Below are 27,590 nucleotides of genomic sequence, written 5' to 3'. Positions count from 1 at the left end.
TTGCATAGTCTCTGTTTATTATATCCCAAGAATATGTCTGGAGTTTCCTTATTTTGCTATAGAGAAATGACAACTACAGTTTCTGCTGACAAGATTTGGATAAACCAGAACAAAACCCGCAACAAGGAATGTAAACAAATCACAACAAACAAGACAACGTTCCCCCACCCCCCCAAAAAAAATTGTATACAATTTTATCAATATTAACTGCTTGAACAAAATATTTTGAAAGTTGGAGGTGGGGCTTCATAATACTGGTACTGTAAGTACACCTATCATACAACATTTCATTGACTGCCAGCACTCATTTTCTCAGCTGAAATGGACAGTGATTGATCAAGTTATGGAATCTAGACAGAACAGTGATTTAGGTTCTTTGTTAAATTACCACGAGCAATTTTGGATTTATTCTTTGAACACTGTGTCACCTTTTGGTCTAAATGAGGAACTGGATTGGACTTCACTGCTGTGATTTGTTAATGGATGTTTTCAAGCTTGCTGCTGATTGGTTGCTTTCTGATCACATGAGACTGTTTAAATGCACGCCATTCATACAATGTCTTCTGTGTATTGGGACCCTTACTTTTCAATATATTTATAAATGATCTGGAAAGAAATACGATGAGTGAGATAATCAAATTTGCAGATGATACAAAATTGTTCAGAGTAGTTAAATCACAAGCAGATTGTGATAAATTGCAGGAAGACCTTGTGCGACTGGAAAATTGGGCATCAAAATGGCAGATGAAATTTAATGTGGATAAGTTCAAGGTGATGCATATAGGGAAAAATAATCCATGCCATAGTTACACAATGTTAGGTTCCATATTAGGTGCTACTACCCAAGAAAGAGATCTAGGCGTCATAGTGGATAACACATCGAAATCATCGGTTCAGTGTGCTGCGGCAGTCAAAAAAGCAAACAGAATGTTGGGAGTTATTAGAAAGGGAATGGTGAATAAAATGGAAAATGTCATAATGCCTCTGTATCACTCCATGGTGAGACCTCACCTTGAATACTGTGTACAATTCTGGTCGCCGCATCTCAAAAAAGATATAATTGCGATGGAGAAGGTACAGAGAAGGACTACCAAAATGATAAGGGGAATGGAACAGCTCCCCTATGAGGAAAGACTAAAGAGGTTAGGACTTTTCAGCTTGGAGAAGAGACAGCTGAGGGGGGATATGATAGAGGTGTTTAAAATCATGAGAGGTCTAGAACGGGTAGATGTGAATCGGTTATTTATGCTTTCGGATAATAGAAAGACTAGGGGGCATTCCATGAAGTTAGCATGTGGCACATTTAAAACTAATCGGAGAAAGTTCTTTTTCACTCAATGCACAATTAAACTCTGGAATTTGTTCCCAGAGGATGTGGTTAGTGCAGTTAGTATAGCTGTGTTTAAAAAAGGATTGGATAAGTTCTTGGAGGAGAAGTCCATTACCTGCTATTAATTAAGTTGATTTAGAAATTAGCCACTGCTATTACTAGCAACGGTAACATGGAATAGCCTTAGTTTTTGGGTACTTGCCAGGTTCTTATGGCCTGGATTGGCCACTGTTGGAAACAGGATGCTGGGCTTGATGGACCCTTGGTCTGACCCAGTATGGCATGTTCTTATGTTCTTATGTTCTAATCATGTGAAGGATTCACAGCGCTGGAGGACTTTGTATCTAGCAGTATTATGGAGATGTTATGAACTTTGTTTTCTCCAGAGGAATATCGAAGTAGCCCCTGATGAAGGATTTAAGGATTTGAAATGCAGTCATGTCGGGTTTTTAAGCAGCAAGTAAAGCTCCCAGTGCAGTAGTGCAAGTATAGCTCTCAGTGGGGCAGTGCAAGAATTTTTCATGTAAAATTTTATTTTGATAGCGGGTAATCTGTTTTTGTATGCTTTCTGGCATTTTTTGAAAATAGATAAAGATAAAGATTTACACTTACACTTTTTTTTTTTAAGATTTAATAAAAGATTGACTGTTTGAATTTATGGGTGATTGGTTGAGTGTTTTTGATTATAACTAAATGCCGTGGGTTACCTGGTTGGAACCGATGGTTGGCTGATTATGAAACTCTACCTCCCACTTTCAAAATATTTTGTTCAAGCAGTTAATATTGATAAAATTGTATTAAAACTTTTTTTTTTTGGGGGGGGTGGGAATGTCTTGTTTGTTTAGATCTGGATAAAGACATTACCCCATTTTTAGATCTGGGGTTAAGAATTCTTTTAAAAAATGTCATTCTGTTAGGATCCAGGGCAAATATTAAGGTAACAAAAACAACATTGTTATGTCTCCCTAATCATTTTCAGAAACTGTCATGGAATACATAAGAACTGGAAATGTTGTCATGATATCCACCTTACGTATTACTGCATATTTCTGAATATGACTGTAAAATGCACTGGGATCCTGCTTAAATGAAAGGCATTCTATAGCTCCAAAGTTTTGTATAGGATAGTTGCCTATAGCAGTGGATATAGCTTGGCTAAGCTCTTGCCCTTTTACATAATAATAAAAAGCACAATTTCTGGTATATCTGACTTTCTTTACCATGGATCACAGATACTACATGGTCGGTCCAGATTTACCTCTTGGACACCCCTAAGTGAAGATGTGGGAACTGGCGTGGAAGGTCTCGCCATTCAGAGATGCAGGTGCAAGTGGTGTGGTCTTCCTTTGAAGATGCAAGAACCTTAGGGGTCTCATTCATGGATAGGGAAACTGGTAGGTTCCCCTTCTAAACATGTGCCATGGTGACAGGGGCATCTCCTTCAAATACCAGGTGGCCCTCAATGTTCAATCATCACAATAGTGTCCCAATGTACTCGCCCTCTTCAAGGGATAGGGATGGGCTATCAGAAATTCTATTTTACATTGTTGTTTGTGCTGCTAGCCCATGAGCACTTGCACCTTTAAAAAGGCAGGTTTGACAGGATGCCACCACTGAGGCTGTGCAGCGCTTGGGGAAAAATGCCACCACAACAAAGGAGGCCTTTCCCTTACCATAACACCAGGTAGCTGTCTTCTCTGTCTAGTGGAGACTTTGGTCCTGCGGGTACTAGTAGAATGGGACATTCCCATTAACAGACTGAATTTACAGTACATTTTCTTTATCCATATGAGGATTCAGTACACTGTTCTATCAGTGCTCTACATTACTAGGATTTAAGAGGTGAAATGATGTATGAAACAAGTTTGTTAGTCGCAGGCCTAATCAATTCAAAGGCAGCAAGAGAACTCAAGAATGAACTAGACTATAAACATCAGTGGAAGACATTCAATCATCCACACATGCATGCACTCAACTTACACTGATTTCCCACTGCTTATTTGCATACTTAAGATATATTGAAATAAACTGCATTTGTACTGTATTGTCAATACAACACATGGAGTATTAATGGAGTGTACACTGCACTGACAACTTGAGAAAGTATTGATCTACCCTTGTTTCACAGTTTCAGTTAGTCATTGAATTGCTCTGAATTTAACAGTTTTAGGGCCTGAGAAACTAAGTGTTTTTTCTCATTTTATGGCTATGGGGAAAATGCTTAGTACATGGGTCTCTTAACCTGTAATAGACATAGTTGAAGTATATGTAATAGCAAACATATTTTAAGTATATGAAACAGAAGGTATCAATTGTGTGATCACTAACTGGACTGAAAACACAGTAAATGCTGCTAGTTTATCCAAACTAATTCAAGTCAGCAATCCTACTCAAAGTCCTGGTTTATATTTGTAGCTTGCATACCTTGAAGAAGATCTACTGCATGGTGATCTTGATCTTGAACGAGAATATGGAGAATGAGAGCAGGACCTGTGCTGGGAAAAGGAACTGGATCTTGATCTGGAGCGCACCCTTTGTGAAAATAAGGATGTTGGTGGAGAAACTGAGTCTCTGCATGGAGAGTTAAGAGAAGAGCAAGAAGGCGATACATCAAACAATGAATAGTACTGTGTCCCATCCCAAGGGTAGTACAGTTTATCATTTTCATCCTCACTGTCATCAAACAAATCAGTCATAGCTAGTCCTGAATTTATAAACATAGGTAGTTTGGAGAATTGTTCATCAGTATAATCACTGTCCCTTAATTTATTGGTCTTCTTTTCTTCATCAAAAACAGCTTTATTAGGGTGGCCAAAGTGCTTGTTAAGTTCAGCCCGGATTTCCTGGTCTTGAAGCTGTTTTCTAGTGTTATACTGAGGGGGGAATTGTGGTTTTGGCTGTACATCCTCTTTTTTGTAGTACTGGTCTTGATCTACGGTTGAACATAGTTGCCACCGCCGTCCAGAAGAGGAATCTTTACCTTCTACTTGTCTGGAGTCCTGAAGCTCCTGTGTTATATCAATGTGTATTATTTCCGGTTTTATATTCACAGACTGACAATAATCATGATCACCAAACAGCCTTAAACTAGGCCTCTTTGGTTTTCTGTCCTCGTGTCCACTGGTTAGTACTGATGTCTTGCTGAGCTGTGCATACAGCTCAGATTGTTCTGGACCTTTCTTGCTTGGGTTAGTTCCTTGGGAACTGGATGACTCAGTGTAGCGAGGTTTCTTTGAAGGTACAACAGTAGTCTTACATGATGACTTCAGCTTAGGTGAAGTCCTAAAATGATTGTCTTGGTTAGCTTTGTGAGGAGGGGTTGTAGGTGGAGTTAGGCCTGAAACAGAGATCAGGAGAGAGACCTTGTTTTACTAGTGAGAACACAAGCATAAGTATCCATTTACTTCTAAAAGGTTAATTACTTCCACCCAAACATATACTGCTGTAAATTAACATTATTAAAAAAAAAGAATTGCATAGGGCAGTAATGTTACTTATAAGATTTCCTACTAATAGATTAATAGTAATGTAAATGTAGCTGTATAAGTTAATTCTACACCATTGTGACTGTTTGAGTAACTATTATGCGTGTTATCCAATCTCACATTTTGGGGATAATTTTGAGAAAGCTGCATTGCTGCAAAGTATGCAAGTGCTTTAATGCCTATATCTTGCAGCTAATTTTCAGAGGAAAACTGCACCTCATTAACCCTCAAAAGCTGGCTGGTGTAAAGCACGCTCACTTTTGAAAATGGCATGCTGCTTTACTCCCCCGACCCAAACACAACAAAATGCACACTTTTTACTATGCTAAAAGTACATGCGGTGTGAACCTTGCATGCACTTTGTAGCTGCTCTGAAGAAGGCAATTTTCAGTCAAGCCAATTTACCTGGGGAAACAGCTTTGAAAATTGCTATCTACAAGAACAAAAAGAAAAAAAATGAAGTCATGCTGAATTTTAATTCCAGTAATTCTTGTCAAAACATTTTCCATCTATTAGCTTTTTCAAGCCAGTAAAACATGGTCAAAACCTAAGAAACAGCCATCTAAAAATTCTGAATGAATGCCAGTCTAGAAAATTCAAACACGTACTGCTGAAATTCTGCAATATGCACTAATGGAAGAATGTAAAGCAACATGTACAATATTGAATTTTGTGATTCCAGGTTTACATTGTTAAATAGTAAATTAGCCTTATTGTACAGAGAATACATTCTTGTAAACATTACTAATGCAGCCTATGATACCATTCTGAAACTGAAACCAACTGGAAGCACTAGACCTGCATCAGACCATGCAGTGCTGGGAACAGTAGCCTTTGCTATAATGAAAGGTTTACATTTGTGCCCTCAGAGATCAAGTTCACTTCACTAAAATAAAGTTAGCTCCACAGTGTAATATCATTGCTACTTTGGCACTTCTCAGTGTGATGTCATTAAGTATGTTGTCTCTGTGTGATGCCATTATATATAACATTTCATTTCAGTCTGATGTGATTGCATATGTGTAGCATCATTAGCTTTAGTAGATTCACATACAATTGTACTTCAGTTCCTGAAAGTCTGAATCAAAGTTAGATTTCACCGTTTTTGTCTCAGTCTCTGGGTATCTAAAAATTATAGCTGTCTGGAAGTTTCACTCAATTTCAAAGCCAGTCAGACATTCATACAAACAGAATCTGCTTGAAATATATACTTACAGAAATCTGAAGTCAGACCCTAGAGGCAGCCAGGGTCCTCTCAAAACAAGGTTGGTCTTAAAAAGGGAGCTTTTATTAAAGTAGTACTATACCTGTTTCTATTTATGAATGAGATCGCATGTTCTGGCCATTGTCATTCATTGATATTTTTAAAATATTACAAGATCCTGGCAAAATATATGTGAGGTGAGTTCTAGTGAAATTCCATGTCTTACTAGTGACATGACAAGGTACACCTCTTGCTCTCAGCTGAACCTAGCAGGTTTTGACAGATTTATCTACGGACAGATGGCCATTACACACTGAAGGCTGACAACAAGCAGTTCAGAGCATTGTTAACATACTTGCACCAACTCTCAGCAGTGCAGCGCTCTGCAGAATGAAATTCAGACTATAGCTTTTTTTATTGCTGCCTATTTTCTTTTGTCAAAAGAGCCTGCTGTGCACAGCAACAAATGGCTGCCATTACCCAGAATGTAATGGGTGTCAGACAAATCACGTAACACAAACAATCAAGAGTATGTAGGTCATATTTCAACAGAGCACAACCTTAGCAATATTTATGATTACTGCATTGAAATGTGCTCAATAATAAACAAGTGCCTCTACATCACTCACACTTACGTCTTTCTGCACCGCAAGTCTGTTGCAAGGGGCACAGACTCCGCAATCATCCTTTTAAAGTGTCTTTTTTTTTTTTTTTTAAGGAAAAGCTGAGTATTTCTTTATGACAGGCTAAGAAAACCATTTTCTTTGTGTGGGCATTTGTTAATTGAATGGCTGTGATAAATGAGGAGTTCTGAGAATGCATTTTGCTCCAGTTTCTACTTTCTGCCACAAACTTGCTCATCAGTCTGCAAGCCGGAATTTACTGCTTTCTCTCTTCAGCTGTGAATGGCTGGGTCCATTAGACCTCATGCAATGCTATGAGGGAATCTGCTTGTGATCTCCCAACTTGTTTCATTGAAAAAGGTTACTGGTGCAGTAGATAGTTTTGTATAAGCCATGCATGTTTCTTAATAATTTAGTTTCTCCATTAATATTCAGTGGGGGAGAGGCTTGGAAAACAGTCATGGGAAATGTTATTGAAAGGAGGGGGGGTGTCATCATTTGGAACATTTTGGAAATTTAAAAGAAAATCAAAAAATCTGGTAAAGTGACTGTCTTGACTTTTTGTTGTACCTGTTTGCAATTAGGCTTATAGAAACAATAGCCTTTGTGTAGAAGTTATGGCAAAAAAGCAGTATTTAAACATCTTACAATTGATCAGTGTGTTTTTATATTTCCAAGACTTGTGTTTTTTTCCTGTCCAGAAATGCAATTATAGAACTCTTGTCAAGACTGGAGTATTGCTGAAATGATGTATTGAATACTGAGCTGAGAAAAAGTTTGTGAACACTCTAGGATGGCCTGTATTTTATCAGAATTTATACTCAAAACATGATTAGATCATAATCTATACCTTGATAGGAAAGAATGATAACCCTATTGAATAAATAACTCAGACAAAAGGGATATATTTTGATTATTTATTCAACAAAAAGGTTCAACAATAAGTATCATTGTATGAAAACGTATGTAAACTCTTCCTTCAAGAAGTGGTGCCACCTCCTTGAGCATCAATACATTCAAGTAAACTTTCCTATAACTGTTGATCAGAATCTCACATTGCCCTTGAGGAATTTTGGGCCGTTCTTCCATAAAGAACTATTTCAACTCATCTGACATTTGAGGGCTTCTTCGCATGAACAGATCACTTCAGATTCTGTCACAACATTTTAATAGGGTTTATGTTGGGACTTTGACTTGAGCAATCCCAAATCCAAAATATCTTCTACAGCCATTCTATAGTAGATGTACATGAAGATTTAGGGTTTTGCTCTTGTTGCAAGACCCACTTTTAGCTCAGCTTCAGCTCATGGACAGATGGTCTGACGTTCTCCACTAGAATCTTCTGATATAAAACAGAATACATGGTTCCATCAATAATGGCAAACCGTTCAGGTCCTAGGCCATGCTATTTTCATCGCCATGCTTCACAGTTGGGATGAGGTTCTTATGTTGAGAGGCAATGTTTGGTTTTCGCCTACCAAAACATTTGTTATTGTGACCAAAAAGTTCAATTTTTGATTCATCTATCCAGGGAATATCATTCCAGAAGACTTATGGGTCATGAATATGCTCTCTGGCAAGACTGAGTCAGGCAGCATGGTTTCTTTTAGAGCAATGGTTTCTTCCTATCTATCCACCCATGAACACCATTATGACTGAGTTTTATCCTGATGGTTCGTAAGAATCCTTACATTACCTGCAGCAAGAGAGGCCTGCATATTTTTACATATTAGTATGAGGTGTTTTGGTTTGGGGTTTTTTTGCGACTTTGTGGATGATTTTCCACTGTGCTTGGGGTGATTTTTACAGGCTGACTGCACTGGGTGGTGTCATTGTAGTCTTCAACTTTTTTTTCCATTTGCAGACTATCTGTCTCACAGTAGATGTATGGAGACCTAAATATTTAAAAATGACCTTGTAAACCTGTTCGGTTAGATGAGCATCAATTATTCTTTTTCATAGATCCTCTGAAATTTCTTTTGATCGTGGCATGATTTGTTCCCACTAACTTTTACATTTAAGACCAAACTCATATGAACATATGAACTGCCAAGATGCATAAAGCCCGGCATCTTTTCTGTGACTATGGCCAGTCCAGCTCAGAAGTTCCTGGCAGATCCCATAAAGTAGATTAATTCCTGTGACTCACTCCTAGGGATAACAATAGCTACATTTAGTCTACCTGGCTAATAATGTGTTATAGACTTTTCCTCCAGGAACTTGTCCAAACCTCTTTTAAACCCCACTATGCTAGTCACCTTGATCACATCCTCTGACAACAGATTACACAGCTTGATAGTGCACTGAGTGAAAAAGTATGTTCAACTACCTATTTTGAATCTTCTGGTTGTTAGTTTCATAAAGTGTCCCCTTGATTTAGTATTATTTGAAAGGATAAATAACCATCCTTTATTTATCTGTTCCACCCCACCCATGATTTTATAAACTTCTATCGTGTCAACTCTCAGTTGTCTCTTTTCCAAAATCTTTGGAACTTTATATAAAACAGGATGCCCAAACTCAATTGTATAGATTTTGTTACGCAGAGTGGTTTACTTGTTGTCCATTATTTAAGCACATGTTTTCTAATTAACCAATTATTTGTGCTAAGAAAACTAGGGGTTCACTTACTATTTCACACACATTGATTCTGAATTATTTTATTCGTACATTGTACATTATTGTGTCTCAAGAAACTCAAACTTGTTTAACTTCTACTTTTTTATTACATATGGTAAGTCTGGTTTCACTTAAACAAGGGTATCAATGTAAGAACTTACAATTCTACTTATTATACAATTTGTTCTCTGCACTATACCTAGAGGATGCATTAGATATATGCATATAGCATATATGTAATGTCAGAGAATGAAGTACAGTTCATTTCCTTTTTGTTTCTAAATGGGAGGTCTTCTTTTAGGAATGCTTTTAATGTGCCCTGCCCTGAACTTTGGAGGGGTAGGTAATAAATGCTGTCAAATAAATAAATAAAGACAGATAAATAAATAAAGTGTATTTGTTTTGTAATTAAAGTGAATCTGCTGATTTGTGGGAGAGAGGTTCTAGAAGCCAATTTTAGGATTTTAGGTAGAAAGCTGAAATCCAGAGCCTCTGAAATGCTTCCTGATCCACGTGCAGGTCCCCAGAAGAAGGCAGAGCTCCAGAGTTTTAATGTGTGGATGAGACAATGGTGCAAGGAAGAGGGATTCAGTTTTGAAAGGAACTGGGAAAACCTTTGGGAAGGGGGAGACTTTTTCAAAAGGATGGGCTCCACCTTAACCAGAGTGGAACCAAGCTGCTGGTACTAATTTTTAAAAAGGAGATAGAGCAGCTTTTAAACTAGAACAAGGGGGAAAACCAACATTCACTCAGCAGTGCATGGTTCGGAGAAATGTATCCTTGAAGATAGTAATGAAACAGGAGAGTTAGGGCATCCCAACAGAGAGATTCCAAAAAAAGCACAGTCCATGTGTCTATATGTAAAAAAATCACCTGAGCCAAAGATTTCCAAATTATCCCTATCAACTGAAAAGCAGGTTGTTAATACAAACAAAAAACACACTTTGATATGTCTGTATGCCAAATGCCAGAAGTCTAAGAAGTAAGATGGGAGAGTTAGAGTGTATAGCGGTAAATGATAAGATTGACATAATTGGCATCAGAGACCTGGTGGAAGGAGGATAACCAATGGGACAGTGCTATATCAGGGTACAAATTATATCGCAATGATAGAGAGGATCAACTTGGTGGGGGTGTGATACTTTATGTCCGGGAGGTTATAGAGTCCAACAGGATAAAGATCATACAAGAGACTAAATGCTCAGTAGAATCTATATGGGTAGAAATCCCATGTGTGTTGGGTAAGAGTATAGTGATAAGAGTTTACTACCGTCCATCTGGACAAAATGGTCAGACAGATGATGAAATGCTAAGGGAAATCAGGGAAGCTAACTAATTTGGCAGTGCAGTAATAATGGGAGATTTCAATTATCAAATAAACAAAAATGTGGAACCCAAATTAATAATTAAATAGTAGCCTACGAAGGTGTCAGCAAGCCTTGACGTTATATGTCTCTTAGACGGGACCAGACATCTCAACCATCTTGTCACTGACTCCCTTGTCACTGACTCCCTTGTGTGAGTAGTAGATTTCAATTACCCCAATATTGACTGGGTAAATGTAACATCAGGTCATGCTAGAGACATAAAGTTCCTGGATGTAATAAATGACTGCTTCATGGAGCAATTGGTTGAGGAACCAACGAAAGAGGGAGCTATTTTAGATTTAATTCTTAGTGGAATGCAGGATTTGGTTAGAGAGGTAACAGTGGTGGGGCCACTTGGCAATAGTGATCATAACATGATCAAATTTAAACTAATAACTAGAAGGGGGATGATAAGTAAATCTACAGCTCTAACACTAAATTTTCAAAAGGGAAACTTTGATACAATGAGGAAAATAGTTAGAAAAAAACTGAAAGGTGCAGCTGCAAAGGTTAAATGTGTTCAACAGGTATGGACATTGTTTAAAAATACAATCCTAGATGTGCAGTCCAGATGTATTCTATGCATTAAGAAAGGTAGAAGGAAGGCAAAATGATTACCGGCATGGTTAAAAGGTGAGGTGAAAGAGGCTATTTTAGCCAAAAAAATCCTTCAAAAATTGGAAGAAGGATCCATCTGAAGAAAAAGGGAAAAAACATAAGCATTGTCAAGTGAAGTATAAAACACTGATAAGACAGGCGAAGAGAGCATTTGAAATGAAGTTGGCCGTAGAGGCAAAAACTCATAATTAAAAACATTTTTAAATATATCCGAAGCAAGAAACCTGTGAGAGATTCGGTTGGACCGTTAGATGACTGAGGGGGTTAAAGGAGCTCTTAGGGAAGATAAGGCCATTGCAGAAAGACTAAATGAATTATTTGCTTCTGTGTTTACTAATGAAGATGTTGGGGAGATAACCAGTTCTGGAGATGGTTTTCTAGGGTGATGAGTCAGATGAACTGAACCAAATCACTGTGAACCTGGAAGATGTGGTAGGCCAGATTGACAAAGTAAAGAGTAGCAAATCACCTGGACCAGATGGTATGCATCCTAGGGTTCTGAAGGAACTCAAAATGAAATGTCAGATCTATTAGTTAAAATTTGTAATCTATCATTAAAATCATCCATTGTACCTGAAGATTGGAGGGTGGCAATGAAACACCAATATTTAAAAAGGGCTCCAGGGGCGATCCAGGAAACTATAGCCCAGTGAGCCTGACTTCAGTGCCGGGACAAATCATGGAAAGTATACTAAAGAACAAATTCACAGAGCATATAGAAAGACATGGTTTAATGGAACACACTCATCATGGATTTACCCAAGGGAAGTCTTGCCTCACAAATCTTCATTTTTTTGAAAGGTTAATAAACATGTGGATAAAGGTGAACCGGTGGATGTAGTGTATTTGGATTTTCAGAAGTTGTTTGACAAAGTCCCTCATGAGAGGCTTCTAAGAAAACTAAAAGTAATGGGATAAGAAGTGATGTCCTTTCGTGGATTACAAACTGGTTAAAAGACAGGAAACAGAGAGAAAGATTAAAATGGACAATTTTCTCACTGGAAAAAGGTAAACAGTGGAATGCTCTGTACTTGGACTGGTGCTTTTCAATATATTTATAAATTATCTGGAAAGAAATACAATGAGTGAAGTTATCAAGATGATACAAAATTATTCAGAGTAGTTAAATCACAAGCGGATTGTGATACATTGCAAGAGGACCCTGAGAGATTGGAAGATTGGGCATCCAAATGACAGATGAAATTTAATGTGGACAAGTGCAAGGTGTTGCATATAGGGCAAAATAACCCTTGCTGTAGTTACACGAAGTTAGGTTCCATTTTAGGAGCTACCATCCAGGAAAATGTTCTTGGCATCATAGTGGATAATATTTTGAAATCATCAGCACAAGTTGCTGCAGCAGTCACAAAAGCAAATAGAATGTTAGGAATTATTAAAAAGGCAATGGTTAACAAAACGGAAAATGTCATAATGCCTCTGTATCACTCCATGGTGAGACCGAAACTTGAATATTGTATACAATTCTGGTCGCCGCATCTCAAAAAAGATATAGTTGTGATGGAGAAGGTACAGAGAAGGGCAGCCAAGATGATAAAAGGGATGAAACAGCTCCCCTATGAGGAAAGGCTGAAGAGGTTGGGGCTGTTCAGCTTGGAGAAGAGATGGCTGAGGGGGGATATGATAGAGGTCTTTAAAATAATGAGATGTCTTGAACGAGTAGATGTGACTCTGTTAGTTACACGTTTGGATAATAGAAGAACTAGGGGGCATTCCATGAAGTTAGCAAGTAGAACATTTAAGACTAATTGGAAAGAATTGTTTTTCACTCAACGCACAATTAAGTTCTGGAATTTGTTGCCACAGGATGTGGTTAGTGCAGTTAATGTAGCTGGGTTTAAAAAAGGTTTGGATAAGTTCTTGGAAGAGAAGTCCATTAACTGCTATTAATCAAGTTGACTTAGGGAATAGCCTTTGCTATTACTGGCATCAGTAGCATGGGATCTTCTTAGTGTTTGGGTACTTGCCAGGTTCTTGTGGCCTGGTTTGGCCTCTGTTGGAAACAGGATGCTGGGCTTGATGGACCCTTGGTCTGAGGCAGCATGGCAATTTCATATGTTCTTAGTTGTCAATCAATATTTGATAAAACATGGTAAAACAATGTGTGGGACTGAGTTATAATTAATACATGACATTGGTCAAATGACTTCTTGGATTCAACAGTAAAAATAAACCAAAAGAAAGCACATGGTGGTTACATCTCCTGTTACTCTTTTTTTAAAATTATATCGTTATTGATTTTCTGATTGAAGACAATAAAATAAAATACAATTTGCAGTAAGGCAACCAAAGTTACATATAAGAAAACATTCAAACAAGAAAAGAACTACAAATCGTCTGACCTATAATCTAGAGGAGTTACAAAAGAAATAGAAAATACAATAAATTGCCAACAAAAAGAAGGAGGTTAAACCTAGTGTCAAACTAAATATTTAATTATACCCTCCATCCCAATTATCACTACAAGGACTATTCTTCCAGCCCAATCTCAGCATTCATATTCACAATTAAAGTTTCAAGATGCAAAAGGTAAGTAAACACAAACTTATTAGACTGATATATTATAAAACATCTACATGGAAACTTTAAAAAGAAGGATGCTCCAAGGGCAAGAACCTTACTTTTTAATGAAAGGAAATGTCACCTACGTACCTGAGATGGGAGACATCAGGAAATACAAATATCTTTTGCCCACAAAAGGAGATATCCTTATTTTTCAAATATTTATAAAACACCAAATCTTTATCCTGTTCTGCACAGAAAGAGACAATTAAAGTTGCTGTCTTAGATACTGAATCCAATGAATCTTCCAGAAATGTTGAAACACCTGGACTTTCCAGTGAAGGAGGCAGATTAACCTGATCTGATCTTTCTTGCCTAGATAGATAAAATATTTTTGAGATATTTGGTACATTTTCTTCTGTAAATTTTAAAACCTCCTCCAATTGCAGATAGCAACCTAGTACACGGAAAGTTAACAAAACGCAAATGTTTAACTCTAGCAAGATTGTCTACTGCCTCTGTTTCATTATGCAATATTAAACTATCCTCAATGTGTGCTGATTCTGCATTTACTAATAAAGGAATTTGTAAATTCAAGGAAGAAGTTGTCTTTTCCAATTCTTGTAATCTCTTCTCCTGTGCCTGAATGGATGACTTGGTCTCAATCATAAAGGAATTGAATTGTGAGATGGACTGGATCACATTATTATCCAATTTAATAATCAATTTCCACAAATCAACAAGTGTGATGTTAGATGGATCCTTACTCTTATCTAGGGAACACACCATTGATTTAGACTTGGCTTCTTCAATTTCAGGTAAATTAGAGACCAAGATATCAGCAGATGGTATAAATTAGATGTTTGTTGGCCCATACTTAGTACATCATCCCCTGTTGTTCTTATCGCTTGTGAAAATTCCGTCCTCTCATCATGAGGTGAGGGGACTGGTGGTTGAAGAGGGAGTCTACTAACATCAGGACTCAAGGAAACTCCCATTAAGAAGCTTCCGCTGTAGTCACTGGTGGGCAACTCACCCATCCGATGAAAGTGGTTGTTCATTGGGTCTTGAATAAGAGCTGGAACTGGGGAAGATGTATATATCTTTGATTTTCTTTTCCTTCCCATCTGGTCAAGCCACACGTGCTGCTTTGGCAGCATGCCAATGGCTCACGCTATAGGCCTCAAAATTTTATCAGGCCAGCAGCTCTTGGCAATAACATCAGCAGCAGGAAGGAGCATCACCATGGAAGCTCACAGCAGCCCAGATCTTCCTCCTAAGTGCCTTCTTAGGATCTCCAACCCTCGCGCAATAGGCCTCAAGATTTTATCGGGCTGGCAGGCCCTTAGCAATGATGTCAGCAACAGGGAAGAGCATCGTTACTGTCATCCAAGTGAACGGGAAGCTCACAGTGGCCCAGGTCTTCCTCCTAAGCACCTTCTTAGGATCTCCAACCTTCGTGCCTGTTATGGTTTTGAGGTGTTTGAGTGGATTCTTGGGTACTGTGGGAGATGACCACGCCCACGGGGAGGAGCCCCATGGGGAGCCACAGTACTGGGCTAGACTCAGGATGCACACAGGGGTAGATTTTATAATTTTTGCGCAAGCGCGTACTTTTGTTCGCGCACCAGGCGCGAACAAAAGTACGCTGGATTTTATAAGATACCCGGGGGCTGGTCCGGAGACCTTGACCAAGCCCCCGGGCCAGCGCCACGCCCCCGGTCCCGCCCCCTGACCCTGGACACGCCCCTCCCCGCCCCTTTTACGAAGCCCCGGGACTTATGCGCGTCCCGGGGCTGTGTGCGCACCAGCGGCCTATGCAAAATAGGCGCGCTGGCGCGAGTGCCCTGCGCGCGTAAATCCAGCCGGATTTACGTGCGCAGGGCCTTTAAAATCTGGCCCACAGAATTTTGTCTTTTATTGTACAGCTGTTGTATACCACCAGAGGTGGCAGTAGTGAGCTGATCCAGAGGTAGCAGTCCAGGGACCTTCGGCAGAGAGAACCCGTGTCACCAAGATGTTATAGGGATATCCAGATGTAGGTTTCCCAGCACAGCAGGGCTGTAGATGAGACAGACTGAGAATTAGATTACTCACTAGATGGTAGCTGTAAGGTTGATGATTCCACCAGGCAGAAGTAGATGGTAACAGGCACCGATGCAGGGAGAGCAGGCCCTCGAGGAGCAAGTACCTGATCCCAGTAAGGCACCTGAAAGAAAGCAGAGGGTCCCCGAGGAGCAGGTACCCAGGTTAGAGTATACCCCAAAGGGCAGAGAGGGCTTCCAGCGGCAGCAAGGAAGCGGCAGAGTAGCTTAGACCGGACGAGTCTAATCCCTACAATCCGTAACATGATCCTTGCTAACTCAATGAGCTAGCAAACAAGCGTAGGCTAAATACCCGGATGGCATGACGCCACTCGAGGGGGACGCCCCCGAGGTTCCTGCCATGATGTGGATAAAGATGAGGGTGGCGTGCGCGCACGCACCCTAGGAGGCCCTTAGGAGAAACATGGCATGAGGCTTTGCCATAGCCGTTCCCGGGATGCCAGAGGATGCGGCTTGCAGACGCGGTGGTAGCCATCTTCCCAAGGCTAGCGGGAAGAGCAGAGAAAAAGGTGAGGCACAAGGGTCGAAGCCGTCTGAGACCGATGGACGCAACAGTGCCATAGGCTTCAAGATTTTATCAGGCCCGCAGGCCCTCGACGATGACGTTAGAAGCAGGAAGGAGCATTGCCATGGTCATCCTAGGCAAACAGGAAGCTCACAGAGGCCAGGTCTTCCTTCTAAGTGCCTTCTTAGGATCTCCCATACTCCTGTTATTCTAAATGTTGATTTGACTTGAGCACTATTGTCATGGGGAGAGAATAATCAACATTTGGGGGGATACATTTATGAATGAGCATCACCTCTAAGTTTAAATATGTGTTAGTCAAAGTGACTACCAATCAAACTGTCCAGAGTTCCATTACAAAATTTCAACAGCTTTCTTTGAAAGACAACTACTTGGGGGGCAAAAACCCTTTTTCTCATTGTGATGTATTTTTGATAGCTATCTTCATTATTTGTTTTTACTTTTTGGTAGACTTGGGATATTCAAGAGACTGAAGAAAGCTTCTAGGTCCCCTCAAATGTAAACTTCTTTTTTGAAGTATTTGTATAGTGCATAGTGCTGATTCTTCCATTAAGTGAACTAGGCAGTCAATTAGGGTACCAAGATTTTGAATTAGCAAAAACCTGAACAATTCCAGGTGCTGCCTATCCATTTTTAAGGCACATCGCCACAAAGGACAAGGGGATGGGTGGAGGGTAGATGTGTGGAGGGGGCGGGTGAAGAAAAAGAGAGGAAGCTGGGTGGGTGGATGGGAAAGGAGTGGACAGGAGGCTGGGTGGGTGGATGGGAAAGGAGTGGACAGGTAGACAGAAAGAGGGTGAGGGTATGGTGGGGATAGAGAGGATGCTAGGCAGTAGGCACTGTATTTTTTGTTTTGTTTTAGCTTATAAAGCTGCAGCTTTCCAAGGTTCGGTAGTTTGCAAACCTCATTTTCTGATCCAAATATGTTTCTAAATTTCCTTTTGCTGAAGTTTTTTGGAAATTAATGAATGATTAATTAATTTTTATGCACTGTTTGGTTGTCTAGTCACTAAACTCTATTTGCTATTTTTCCATGTAGTCGTTTGTTCTTCATAAATGACTTTTATAAAATTAAACAGAATGTTTAACATAGAGTTAATATGAATGTAAACATTCCAGATATACTAAATGTTCACACTAGGGGTGTGCATTCGGATTGACCGCATTAGTAAAACGCAACTCATATTTTTTTTTTACTTAAAAAATTGATTCGACATAAACGATCGGATTTCCCACATATCGAACATAGATATGTTCGATATGTGGGAAATCGCGATTGTTGAGCCAAAATAAAAATTTAAACCCCCTCACCCTCCTTAATCCCCCCCCCAGACTTACCACAACTCCCTGGTGATCGAGCGAGGAGTGAGGACGCCATTTCTGCAATCCTTGGCGAGAAGCATGTGACGTCGGCGGCACGTCGAGTAACGCCGGCGTCACGTGATTCCCGGCTCGTTCGCGCCGGACGGCTCGTTCGGCCCAAAAAGAACTTTTGGCCAGCTTGGGGGGGTCAGGAGGCCCCCCCAAGCTGGCCAAAAGTTCTTTTTGGGCCGAACGAGCCGTCCGGCGCGAACGAGCCGGGAATCACGTGGCGCCGCGTCACTCAGACGCGACGTCACGTGATTCCCGGCAAGTTCGCGCCGGACGGCTCGTTCGGCCCAAAAAGAACTTTTGGCCAGCTTGAGGGGGTCAGGAGGCCCCCCCAAGCTGGCCAAAAGTTCTTTTTGGGCCGAACGAGCCGTCCGGCGCGAACTTGCCGGGAATCACGTGACGTCGGCGTCACGTGATTCCCGGCTCGTTCGCGCCGGACGGCTCGTTCGGCCCAAAAAGAACTTTTGGCCAGCTTGGGGGGGTCAGGAGGCCCCCCCAAGCTGGCCAAAAGTTCTTTTTGGGCCGAACGAGCCGTCCGGCGCGAACTTGCCGGGAATCACGTGACGCCGCGTCTGAGTGACGCGGCGCCACGTGATTCCCGGCAAGTTCGCGCCGGACGGCTCGTTCGGCCCAAAAAGAACTTTTGGCCAGCTTGAGGGGGTCAGGAGGCCCCCCCAAGCTGGCCAAAAGTTCTTTTTGGGCCGAACGAGCCGTCCGGCGCGAACTCGCCGGGAATCACGTGACGCCGCGTCACTCGACGTGCCACCGACGTCACATGCTTCTCGCCAAGGATTGCAGAAATGACATCCTCACTCCTCGCTCGATCACCAGGGAGTTGTGGTAAGTCTGGGGGGGGGATTAAGGAGGGTGAGGGGGGTTAAATTTTTTTTTTGCACATATGTACATATACCCAACTCATTGGATTTTTTTTATGTCCATATTGGCCGCAAGTGGGACCCCCTTTCGGACATAAAAAATATGAACATAAAATTTTGCTCTGCACATCCCTAGTTCACACATAGGGGCCAATGAGATAAAATACAAACTTTTTTTTTTTTGCAAAAGGGGCATTTGTATGAAAAATAGCGCAAAAAGCCCAGAAACCCCCAAAAACATTAAAATGTCAGCATTTTGTGCCTTTTGTCATGCAAGCCTCCCTTCTGCAAACATCCCAAAAGTGGGCTTTGCAATAGAAAACCTGTTTATCATTTATAAAGCACTACTAGACATATGCAGCACTGTACAGATAATAGATAGTCCCTGTACATATATATATGACCAAGTCTATGGCAAGTGTATTTAACTATAAAGAAGTAGTTAGGAGTTAAAAGCAGCCTCAAAAAGATGAGTTTTATTTTATTTTTTTATTGGATTTGAAAGTGGCGAGAGAGGGGAGTATGATGCCCAGACTCAGAGTCTATTCCAGGCATATGGTGCAACAAGCTGGAAAGCAGGGAGTCTGGACTTGGCAGGGGAGAAGAATGGCATGGCTAAGAGCGACCTGTCCGATGAACAGGCACTTCTCTATAATAAACACTTCTCTACAATAATGATGCGAAGAGAGATCATGAGGAGCTGCAGTGTGAATGCTTTGGTAGGCAAGTTAGAAAAGTTTGAACTTTTTGCACACGTGGACAGGGAGCCAATGTAGAGGAGAGGGGTTGCAACAGTCATGGCTATGAAGAAGAAAGAAAAGCTGTGCCATTGAATTTTAAATAAATTCCAGTGGAGAAAAGTGGTGACCAGGCGGCTATGAAGAATAAGTTGCCGTAGTTTAAATGGGAGGTGCTAACAGAGTGGATGAGTGTTTTGGTAGCATGCTCAGAAGGGAAATGACATGCTTTAGAAGTGTTTTGGATATGTGTATAAAAGAAGACAAAAGCATCAAAGTTGACCCCATGATTATGGGCCGAGGGAAACGGCAGGATGGCAATGCCACATTAATGAGCTGCTATATAGCAAAATCATGCAAACCAGCTCATTAATGTGTGAATTTGTAAAAATAGGTTTGCAAAAAAATCTATTACATTACAGGCTTGTTTTCTTTTTTTTTTAAAAAAGGTTCATGCAGCCTAACTGAAGTCCCTCCATCCCCTGTATTTCCCCAAATCCCTGGTGGTTCATGTGAACCATTCACTCCCTACTCTGAACCCCAACCTCCTCAAGGGCTGTAAATGTGGGGGAAAAAAATGGTTTATTATTAGTCCTTACCCCTTAAAACCTGTCCTCTTCTGCTCCAAATAAAGTGCATACTCCAATTTGTGGACCCCACCATTCTTTTCATCCCCAAACTTTACCCCATAGATGGGGTGGTTTCTGGGGGCAGAAGCATTTCCCATGTTCTCCTACTCCAATGGCGCTGGCTGACCTCATGTGTTCCTTTGCCTCATCATGGGCATGCGTCTAACAAATCAACTGAAAAGTGCAATCCAAAAAAAACCCCCAAAAAACGCAAATCAGTTGAAACTAGCTATTAAAGAAATTCAACAACTTGGCCAGTCTCTACAGGTCAAGATACTAGAGATGTGCAGAGGGACGCCATATGTTGCATTCGGGATTCTATTCGTTAGGGGGCAGATACGTTGCATTCGGCAAGGGGGGCCCCCAATATGTTTATATGTTAATTCTTATTCGTCCCGGCTAAAATTAAATTAACTACAACCCCCCCCCACACCCTCCTGACCCCCCCAAGACTTGACAAAAGCCCCTGGTGGTCCACCGGTAGCCCCTGTGACATAGTAGGTCAAAGGCTATCAGCGCCATTTTGAAACCGGCAGCCGAGGATGTGAATGCAGGAGATGGCTCCCGGACCCCCCGCTGGACCACCAGGGAGTTTTGATAAGTCTTGGGGGACCCTCCTGACCCCCACAAGACTTGCCAAAAGTCCAGCGGGGGGTCTGGAAGCAACCTCCTGCACTCGGACCGTCGGCTGCCAGTATTCAAAATGGCACCGATAGCCTTTGCCCTCGCTATGTCACAGGGGCCAAAGGTTGGCCCCTGTGACATAGTGAGGGCAAAGGCTATCAGCTGCCATTGCTCCTACCATGTGGCAGGGGCTGACCAATGGCACCGGTAGCCCCTGAGACATAGTAGGTCAAAGGCTATCGGCGCCATTTTAAAACCAGCAGCCGAGGGTGTGAGTGCAGGAGATGGCTCACGGAGCTCCTGCTGGACCACCAGGGAGTTTTGGTAAGTTTTGGGGGGGATCAGGAGGGGGGGGGGGGTTGTTTAAATTGGCTCCTTTAGACGGCCAAACAATTCGCCGAAGATTTGTTGTATTCGTGGGGAATCGCGATATGTTTCGCTTCCCCATGAATACAACAAATATGTCCCTATACGTTGCGGATTGCCAATTCGTAGGGAACGAATGCACACCCCTACAAGATACTAAAATGTGTCTAAATCCTGGGTGCATACTTGCACATTGTAACTTCTTTAGCCCTAATTCAAGAACTCCATAAACACTGAACCCAAGAAAAGAATTTCTTTCTATATATTTACAGCCAAAATACATTGAAACTACTCTAAAAGTGTATCACTTTGCCATAACTCTTTAGAAGGGTATATGAATTTCCTAAAGGTCTCATATTAAATATATTGATAAGCAATTTTTTATGATGTCTAAAATATCAGTGGTGTTAGCAGCAAAACATATTTAACCCATGTGGTTCCTTAGAGAAATATAGGTCTCAAAATATACGTTTCTTTCCATGCAACCTTTCTTCTCTGATAGTCCATTGGCAGAGCAACTGGGAAGAAAGCCTTCTCTGAGGTAAACTCATCATTGCTGCTCAATATATGTGGACTAACCCATCCACCTAGTAGAACAGAGCTATATCAAGGCTCCAACATGGCTGATAAACTATTTTTATTCCCTTTTTTTCCCCAATGCGTTTATTCGGTCAATAGCAATATAGCAAAAGGGGTGAAGACACACTGAACAAAGAATTTTATCTCCTATATGTGGCACAAATAATATTTATTCTTCCATTGTAAAGTGCTAGAAATCATATGGAGAGATTTATCAAACCGCGGTGCTTTATCGCCGCGAGGAGCAACATATCACGGTGGGGATGTTCCCGGTGACGGATTTAGGATTTTGCCATCCCTAGGCACTGCTGGTGCTGGTGCCCTCCTTTCCCCCTCCCCAGACAAGAGACAACAGAGCAGAACAAAGAAGGCTGTGCCTTAGATGGTCTGCTCTATGGGCCCCAGGTTCACCTCCCCCCCTCATGTCCCTGAATGACAGAAGAAGAGGTGCTGGATTAGGTGTAGAGTGACTTTTCTTCGCTCCCTGCTGTTTGCTCTGGCCTCACTTCCCTCCTCCAGTTTCCTGCCCAGAACAGGAGGGGAGGGGCTGAAATAGGGAGTAGAGCAGTTTCTCTTTGCTCTGTCCACTTCCAGTCTCACTCCTTCCTTCCTGTTCTTTGCACTGGGAAAGGAAGGAATTAGAGCAGGATCAGAAGGCCTTCTCTGCTGAGTGAGAGCACAGAACTGGGAAGCAGCAAATCTTCAGCTAGCCTGCTGCCCCCATAGAATTTTGCTGCCCTAGGCGCAGGCCGAGTGTGCCTATTGGCAAATCCAGGCCTGGGAGTTCCTAGCAATATATTGCCCTTCCCCAGCAAAATATCTTGGTAGGGGCAAAGATCAGTCAGTATAATTTTTGAAAATGGCATCTACTGGGCCCAGAGCTAGGGGACACTCTGGGCCCCCAATGCACCACCAATGAATCAATTTAAGGTATGGTAGTGTCTGGGGATGAGAGATGGGGGAGGGGTCATGGGTCTTAAGTCAACCATGGAATTATTTATTGGTAAGGGAGGGGGAGGGGGCATACCCTAGACTACCAGGGACGTGGGCTGCATCTTTTACAGGCATCTCAGAGTCATCAGGATGCATATTAGCATACTGATGTCCCTGGGAACAAATATAACTCCATGAAATGTGATAAAATAATGTGGCTGCATTTTTTTAAGTCAGCTGCATTATTTCATTTGTCTGGAATTTTTATTGATGACCTGTTTGCATGCATTAGATAATTTTATTCCTGCAAATGCATGCAAAGCAGCTCAATTTAATAGGGGAGGAATTCTTTGAAAATATTGTGCAATATCTCACGATTTGCCTGCAATATGGAAATATTGTTTATTGTGTATTATTGTAACTTATTAAATCTAGGCCCTAGTTTCTTAATTATCTATGGCCATGGTCAAAAAATGCTTTACCATCCTATTTAGCCTAAATCCATTACACGGTCCTCATGAGCTTTAAAATTATGAGGCATCTCAGCAGAAAATTCAAGCAGTTATATTACTTTTTAGGGACTCTAACTCAAACATACGGAATCATTTTAACATTTTAAAATCAAATTTCAATTTTTTTTTTAATCCTACATTATTGGAGTAAGCTCTGAAACTCCATCAGTGATGTTTAGTCAATGCCTATTGAGCATATATAGTTGGTAAAACCTACATCTACTATATGAAAAACTGGAAAAAATAGTTTCCAGTTTTTTACAGTGCCTTGTATATTTTTCATAATCTACTATTTAACAATACAAATCAAAATGCATTATAAACAATCATATAAATATTCCAAAGTAAGAATAAAAACCTCAAAGTCTTGATTGTACATCTTCACACTCCTTTCCTCAATATTTGATAGAAGCCCCTTTTACAGCAATAAATGAATCAATTAGGATAAATGTCTACTAACTTTGCACAGTGGGATGGTGCAGATTTTGCCCATTATTCTTGGCAGAAGAGCTGAAGCTCTTCAAGGGACTGGGGATCATCTGTGGCTGAAATCTTCAAGTCTTGGCTCAGATTTTCTATTCAGTTCTGCTCTAGGCTTTGACTGAGCCACTCAAGGACATTCATCTTCAACCTGCTGATTCACTACATTGTTACTTTTGCTTTGTGCTTAAGATCATTGTCCTTCTCTCCAGTCCCAAGTCTATGGCAGACTGGAACAGGTTTTCCTCCAAGATCTGATTGTACTTTGCACCATCCATCTTTTCCTCCGTCTTCACAAGTCTCTTTGTTGCTGCTGCTAGAAAGCATCCCCACAACTTACTGTTGTCACCACCACACTTTACTGTAGGTATGATGCTAGAAACATAATGTATGATGCCAGATAAAGACCAAAATGGCTCATCTAGTCTGCCTAGTTGATATATTTTTGTGGATGTGCACATAAAATTCCCAAATGCAGTCCAACACCAACTTCCACCTTGGGTCTGACACCTAATCTCTCAAACCTCCTCTCATATTTGTCCCAAACATTGCCAAGTCAATCAGTGACATCGCACTATCAGGTTTCCCATAGTTTATTTGAGCCCTGATGAGGTAATATCACTGATGTTCCTGGGTTGTAACTGCTGCTCCTTGTAGATTGCACACATGTTTTTTTTGAATCCTGATGCAATTGTACCACTGCTGTTTTGGGTTGTTATTTTAGCTCTGTCCAGGTTATCTCAAAGTATTTCATTTCCATCATTTCACCACTATGGATCCTTTGTGCTTATCTTATGCCTTTTTTACATTACCATCTCTTCAGAAGAGCATTCTAGCATGCTTTCTGCAAAAGAAATATTTCCTGACATTGTTTCTGTCTCTTCCCCTTCAGATCTTCATGACTCCTAGTTTGTTACGACCATCACTGCTTGACGTCCTCACTCCGCCCTCTTTACCTCTGTGGCGACTCCCTTTGGGTCTGATGGACGGCTGGCTACCGCGGCATCTCCATGCCGTCTCTCTCCGGCATCCCCGGACCGGCTCGATGTTGCAGATCCGCCATGTTGCCTGAAGACCTAGGGTGCGCATGCACGCTCTGATTGAAGTACCAGCAAGAGCGCGAATCTCAGGGGCGTCCCCCTGAGATGACGTCATCCGCTTCTAATATTTAAAGGTCTCTATTTCACTATCTAACTGAGTTAGCAAGAAGGGGATTGCTTCGGCTATACCTCCCAAGCTACTCTGCCTCCTCGGACTTACCAGAGGTACCCGCTCCTCAGAAGCCTCGCTGTTTTTCTTTACTTTCAGATTACAGATAGAAACCGGTACTCGCTCCTCGAGGGCCCATGTTCCTGGACACTTTGAAAATTCTCTACTGCTTGGAAGCTATCGCTGCTATAAACAATTGTGAGTTACCATCGCTCTCTCAGAGCTTTCCCTGCAACCAGGTACTCGCTCCTTGAGGGCCTAAACCTTTCCAGCACCTGAGCTTCCATGAGACCTTATGTGAGTTTTGTCATCTAGTTCTGTTCATGAACTCTGCCTACTCTGCTTACTCACTTTCTACAGTTTCTCAACAGCTCAGCCATCCTGGATCGCTGTTCCAGTTCCTGAGGGACTACAGCCCTGCCGGGCATATCAGCTTGCTACTGCCACCTCTGGTGGTTTCCAAAAACCTGTTTAATAAAAGAACTAATGTGTGTCTGTCTCCATACTCTAGCCTAGCCGGTGGTCCCTCTCGGGATATCCTCCCGGGGGCGGATCAACTGCCACCGGCCCAGGGATCCACCCACAACTATTACAGATTGCTGACTCCTCCTTCTTTAGGAGCTAATAAGAACAGATTGCTACTCCGCAGTCTAACTAACAGGAGATTTATTACAGAATGCTACTCCTATCTGATTGCTCCTCCCATCAGATAGTGGAACTTTTCAGATTGCTAACTCCTAGGGATGTGCAGAGGGATGCCATACGTTGCATTCGGGATTCGTATTCATCGGGGGGCAGATACGTTGCATTCGGCAAGGGGGCCCCCCGATATGTTTATACGTCAATTCTTATTCGTTTCCCGGCTAAAATTAAATTAACTACAAACCCCACCCTCCTGACCCCCCCAAGACTTACCAAAACTCCCTGGTGGTCCAGCGGGGGGTCCGGGAGCCATCTCCTGCACTCAAGCCTCGGCTGCCGGTATTCAAAATGGCGCCGATAGCCTTTGGCCTACTAAGTCACAGGGGCTACCAGTGCCATTGGCCAGTCCCTGTCACATGGTAGGAGCAATGGATGGCTGGTGCCATCTTTTGCTCCTACCATGTGACAGGGGCTGACCAATGGCACTGGTTGCCCCTGTGACATAGTAAGGGCAAAGGCTATCGGTGCCATTTTGAATACCGGCAGCCGAGTGCAGGAGGTCACTCCCGGACCCCCGCTGGACCACCAGGGACTTTTGGCAAGTCTTGTGGGGGTCGCCGTCGGCTGCCAGTTATCAAAATGGCGCCTATAGCCTTTGCCCTCAGTATGTCACAGGGGCTACCGGTGCCATTGGTCAGCCCCTGTCACATGGTAGGAGCACAAGATGGCGCCGGCCATCCATTGCTCCTACCATGTGACTGGGGCTGATCAATGGCACCGGTAGCCCCTGTGACATAGTAGGTCAAAGGCTATCGGCGCCATTTTGAATATCGGCAGCCGAGGGTTGAGTGCAGAAGATGGCTCCCTGACCCCCCGCTGGACCTCCAGGGAGTTTTGGTAAGTCTTGGGGGGGGGAAGTCAGGAGGGTGGGGGGTTTGTTTAAATTCGCTCCTTTAGGCGACCGAGTAATTCAGCGAAGATTCGTTGTATTCGTGGGGAATCGTGATACGTTTCTGTTCCCCACAAATACAACGAATATGGCCCTATATGTTGTGGATTACCAATTCGTAGGGAACGATGCACACCCCTACTAACTCCCAGCTCTATCACAGAGCTTTCCTAACAGATTCCTAACATAGTTCTAAAACTTCTCTTCCATTGAAAATGATTTACCTCTTCTGCATCATTAATACCTTTCAAGTATTTAAATGTATCTATCATATCCCCACATTCTCATCTTTTGTCTAGGGTATATATATTTAGGTTCTTCAGTCTCATCTCATATAACTTTTAATGCAGTCCTCACACCATTTTGATGGCCTTTCTCCTAACCACCTCTAGTATCTCTCTGTCCTTTCTGAGATATAGCCTCCAGAACAGAACATAGTATTCAAGGTGAGGCTTCACCAATAACCTGTACAGGAGCATTATCACCTCCTTTTTTTCTGATGACTATACACCCAAGCATCCTCCTATCTTTGGTCACTGCCTTATTAAATTGTTTTGCTACCTTGAGATCATCAGATACTATCAGCTATGTTAGAAAGGCAATGTGCAGTATTTGTTTTACACCATACATATTGCTTAGCATTGAGACCAAAAAATTCCACTTCCATCTCATCGGACCACAGAATCTTCGCCAACATGCATTCAGTGACACCTAAATTGGTTTTTTTGCAAATTCTATGTGGGTTATCATAAGACTTTTCTTCTGCAGTGGTTCCTTCTTGTCACCCTTCCATACATGCAAAGTTTGTACAGTAATCTTGAAATTGTTAACATTTTCCCAAGTCTCAGCCAGAGACCTCAGCAGTTCTTGAAAAGTAATCTTAGGCCTCATGTTGATCTTCTGCAGCTGTCCTTAACTCATGGCTACTGACTTTGAAGAGATGGTCTGATTTCAGATGTGTCATGGTGGGTCCAAACTTTTTCTACTTTATAACAATGGAAATGAGAGTACTCCAAGGGATATTCAAACACATACAAATTTTCTTATAGCCCTCCCCCTATATCTTTGAATAACACTATCCCTGAGTAAATCTGGCAACTCCTTGTTCAACACATTTTGATCTTTGCTTCAAATTCACTTCTTACAAGAAAAACAGCCGGATTTGTCATCCACTTCAGCTCAACTACTGTGATTGGACACAGGTGGACTCTATTTACTTAATATTGGCCTTAAGACAATTTTTCTAAACTATAAAATAGATAAAGCACAACAAATGAGTTCATATTT

At 41.7% G+C, this 27,590-nt stretch overlaps 1 protein-coding gene across 3 annotated transcripts in view; it reads right to left on the bottom strand.

Moving 5' to 3' along the window:
* PPARGC1A (PPARG coactivator 1 alpha) overlaps positions 1–27,590 on the bottom strand; it is a 1,526,193-nt gene that overhangs the window by 46,261 nt on the left and 1,452,342 nt on the right. For all 3 annotated transcript variants that reach the window (XM_029590158.1, XM_029590166.1, XM_029590174.1), the window contains one exon: positions 3,755–4,667. In XM_029590158.1, the coding sequence (XP_029446018.1) occupies positions 3,755–4,667 (913 nt within the window). The remainder of the gene's footprint in view (positions 1–3,754; positions 4,668–27,590) is intronic.

This window comes from Rhinatrema bivittatum, chromosome 1, assembly GCF_901001135.1.
Source record: "Rhinatrema bivittatum chromosome 1, aRhiBiv1.1, whole genome shotgun sequence".
Lineage (NCBI taxonomy): Eukaryota > Metazoa > Chordata > Amphibia > Gymnophiona > Rhinatrematidae > Rhinatrema > Rhinatrema bivittatum.
This window is presented reverse-complemented; position numbering and strand designations above follow the sequence as displayed.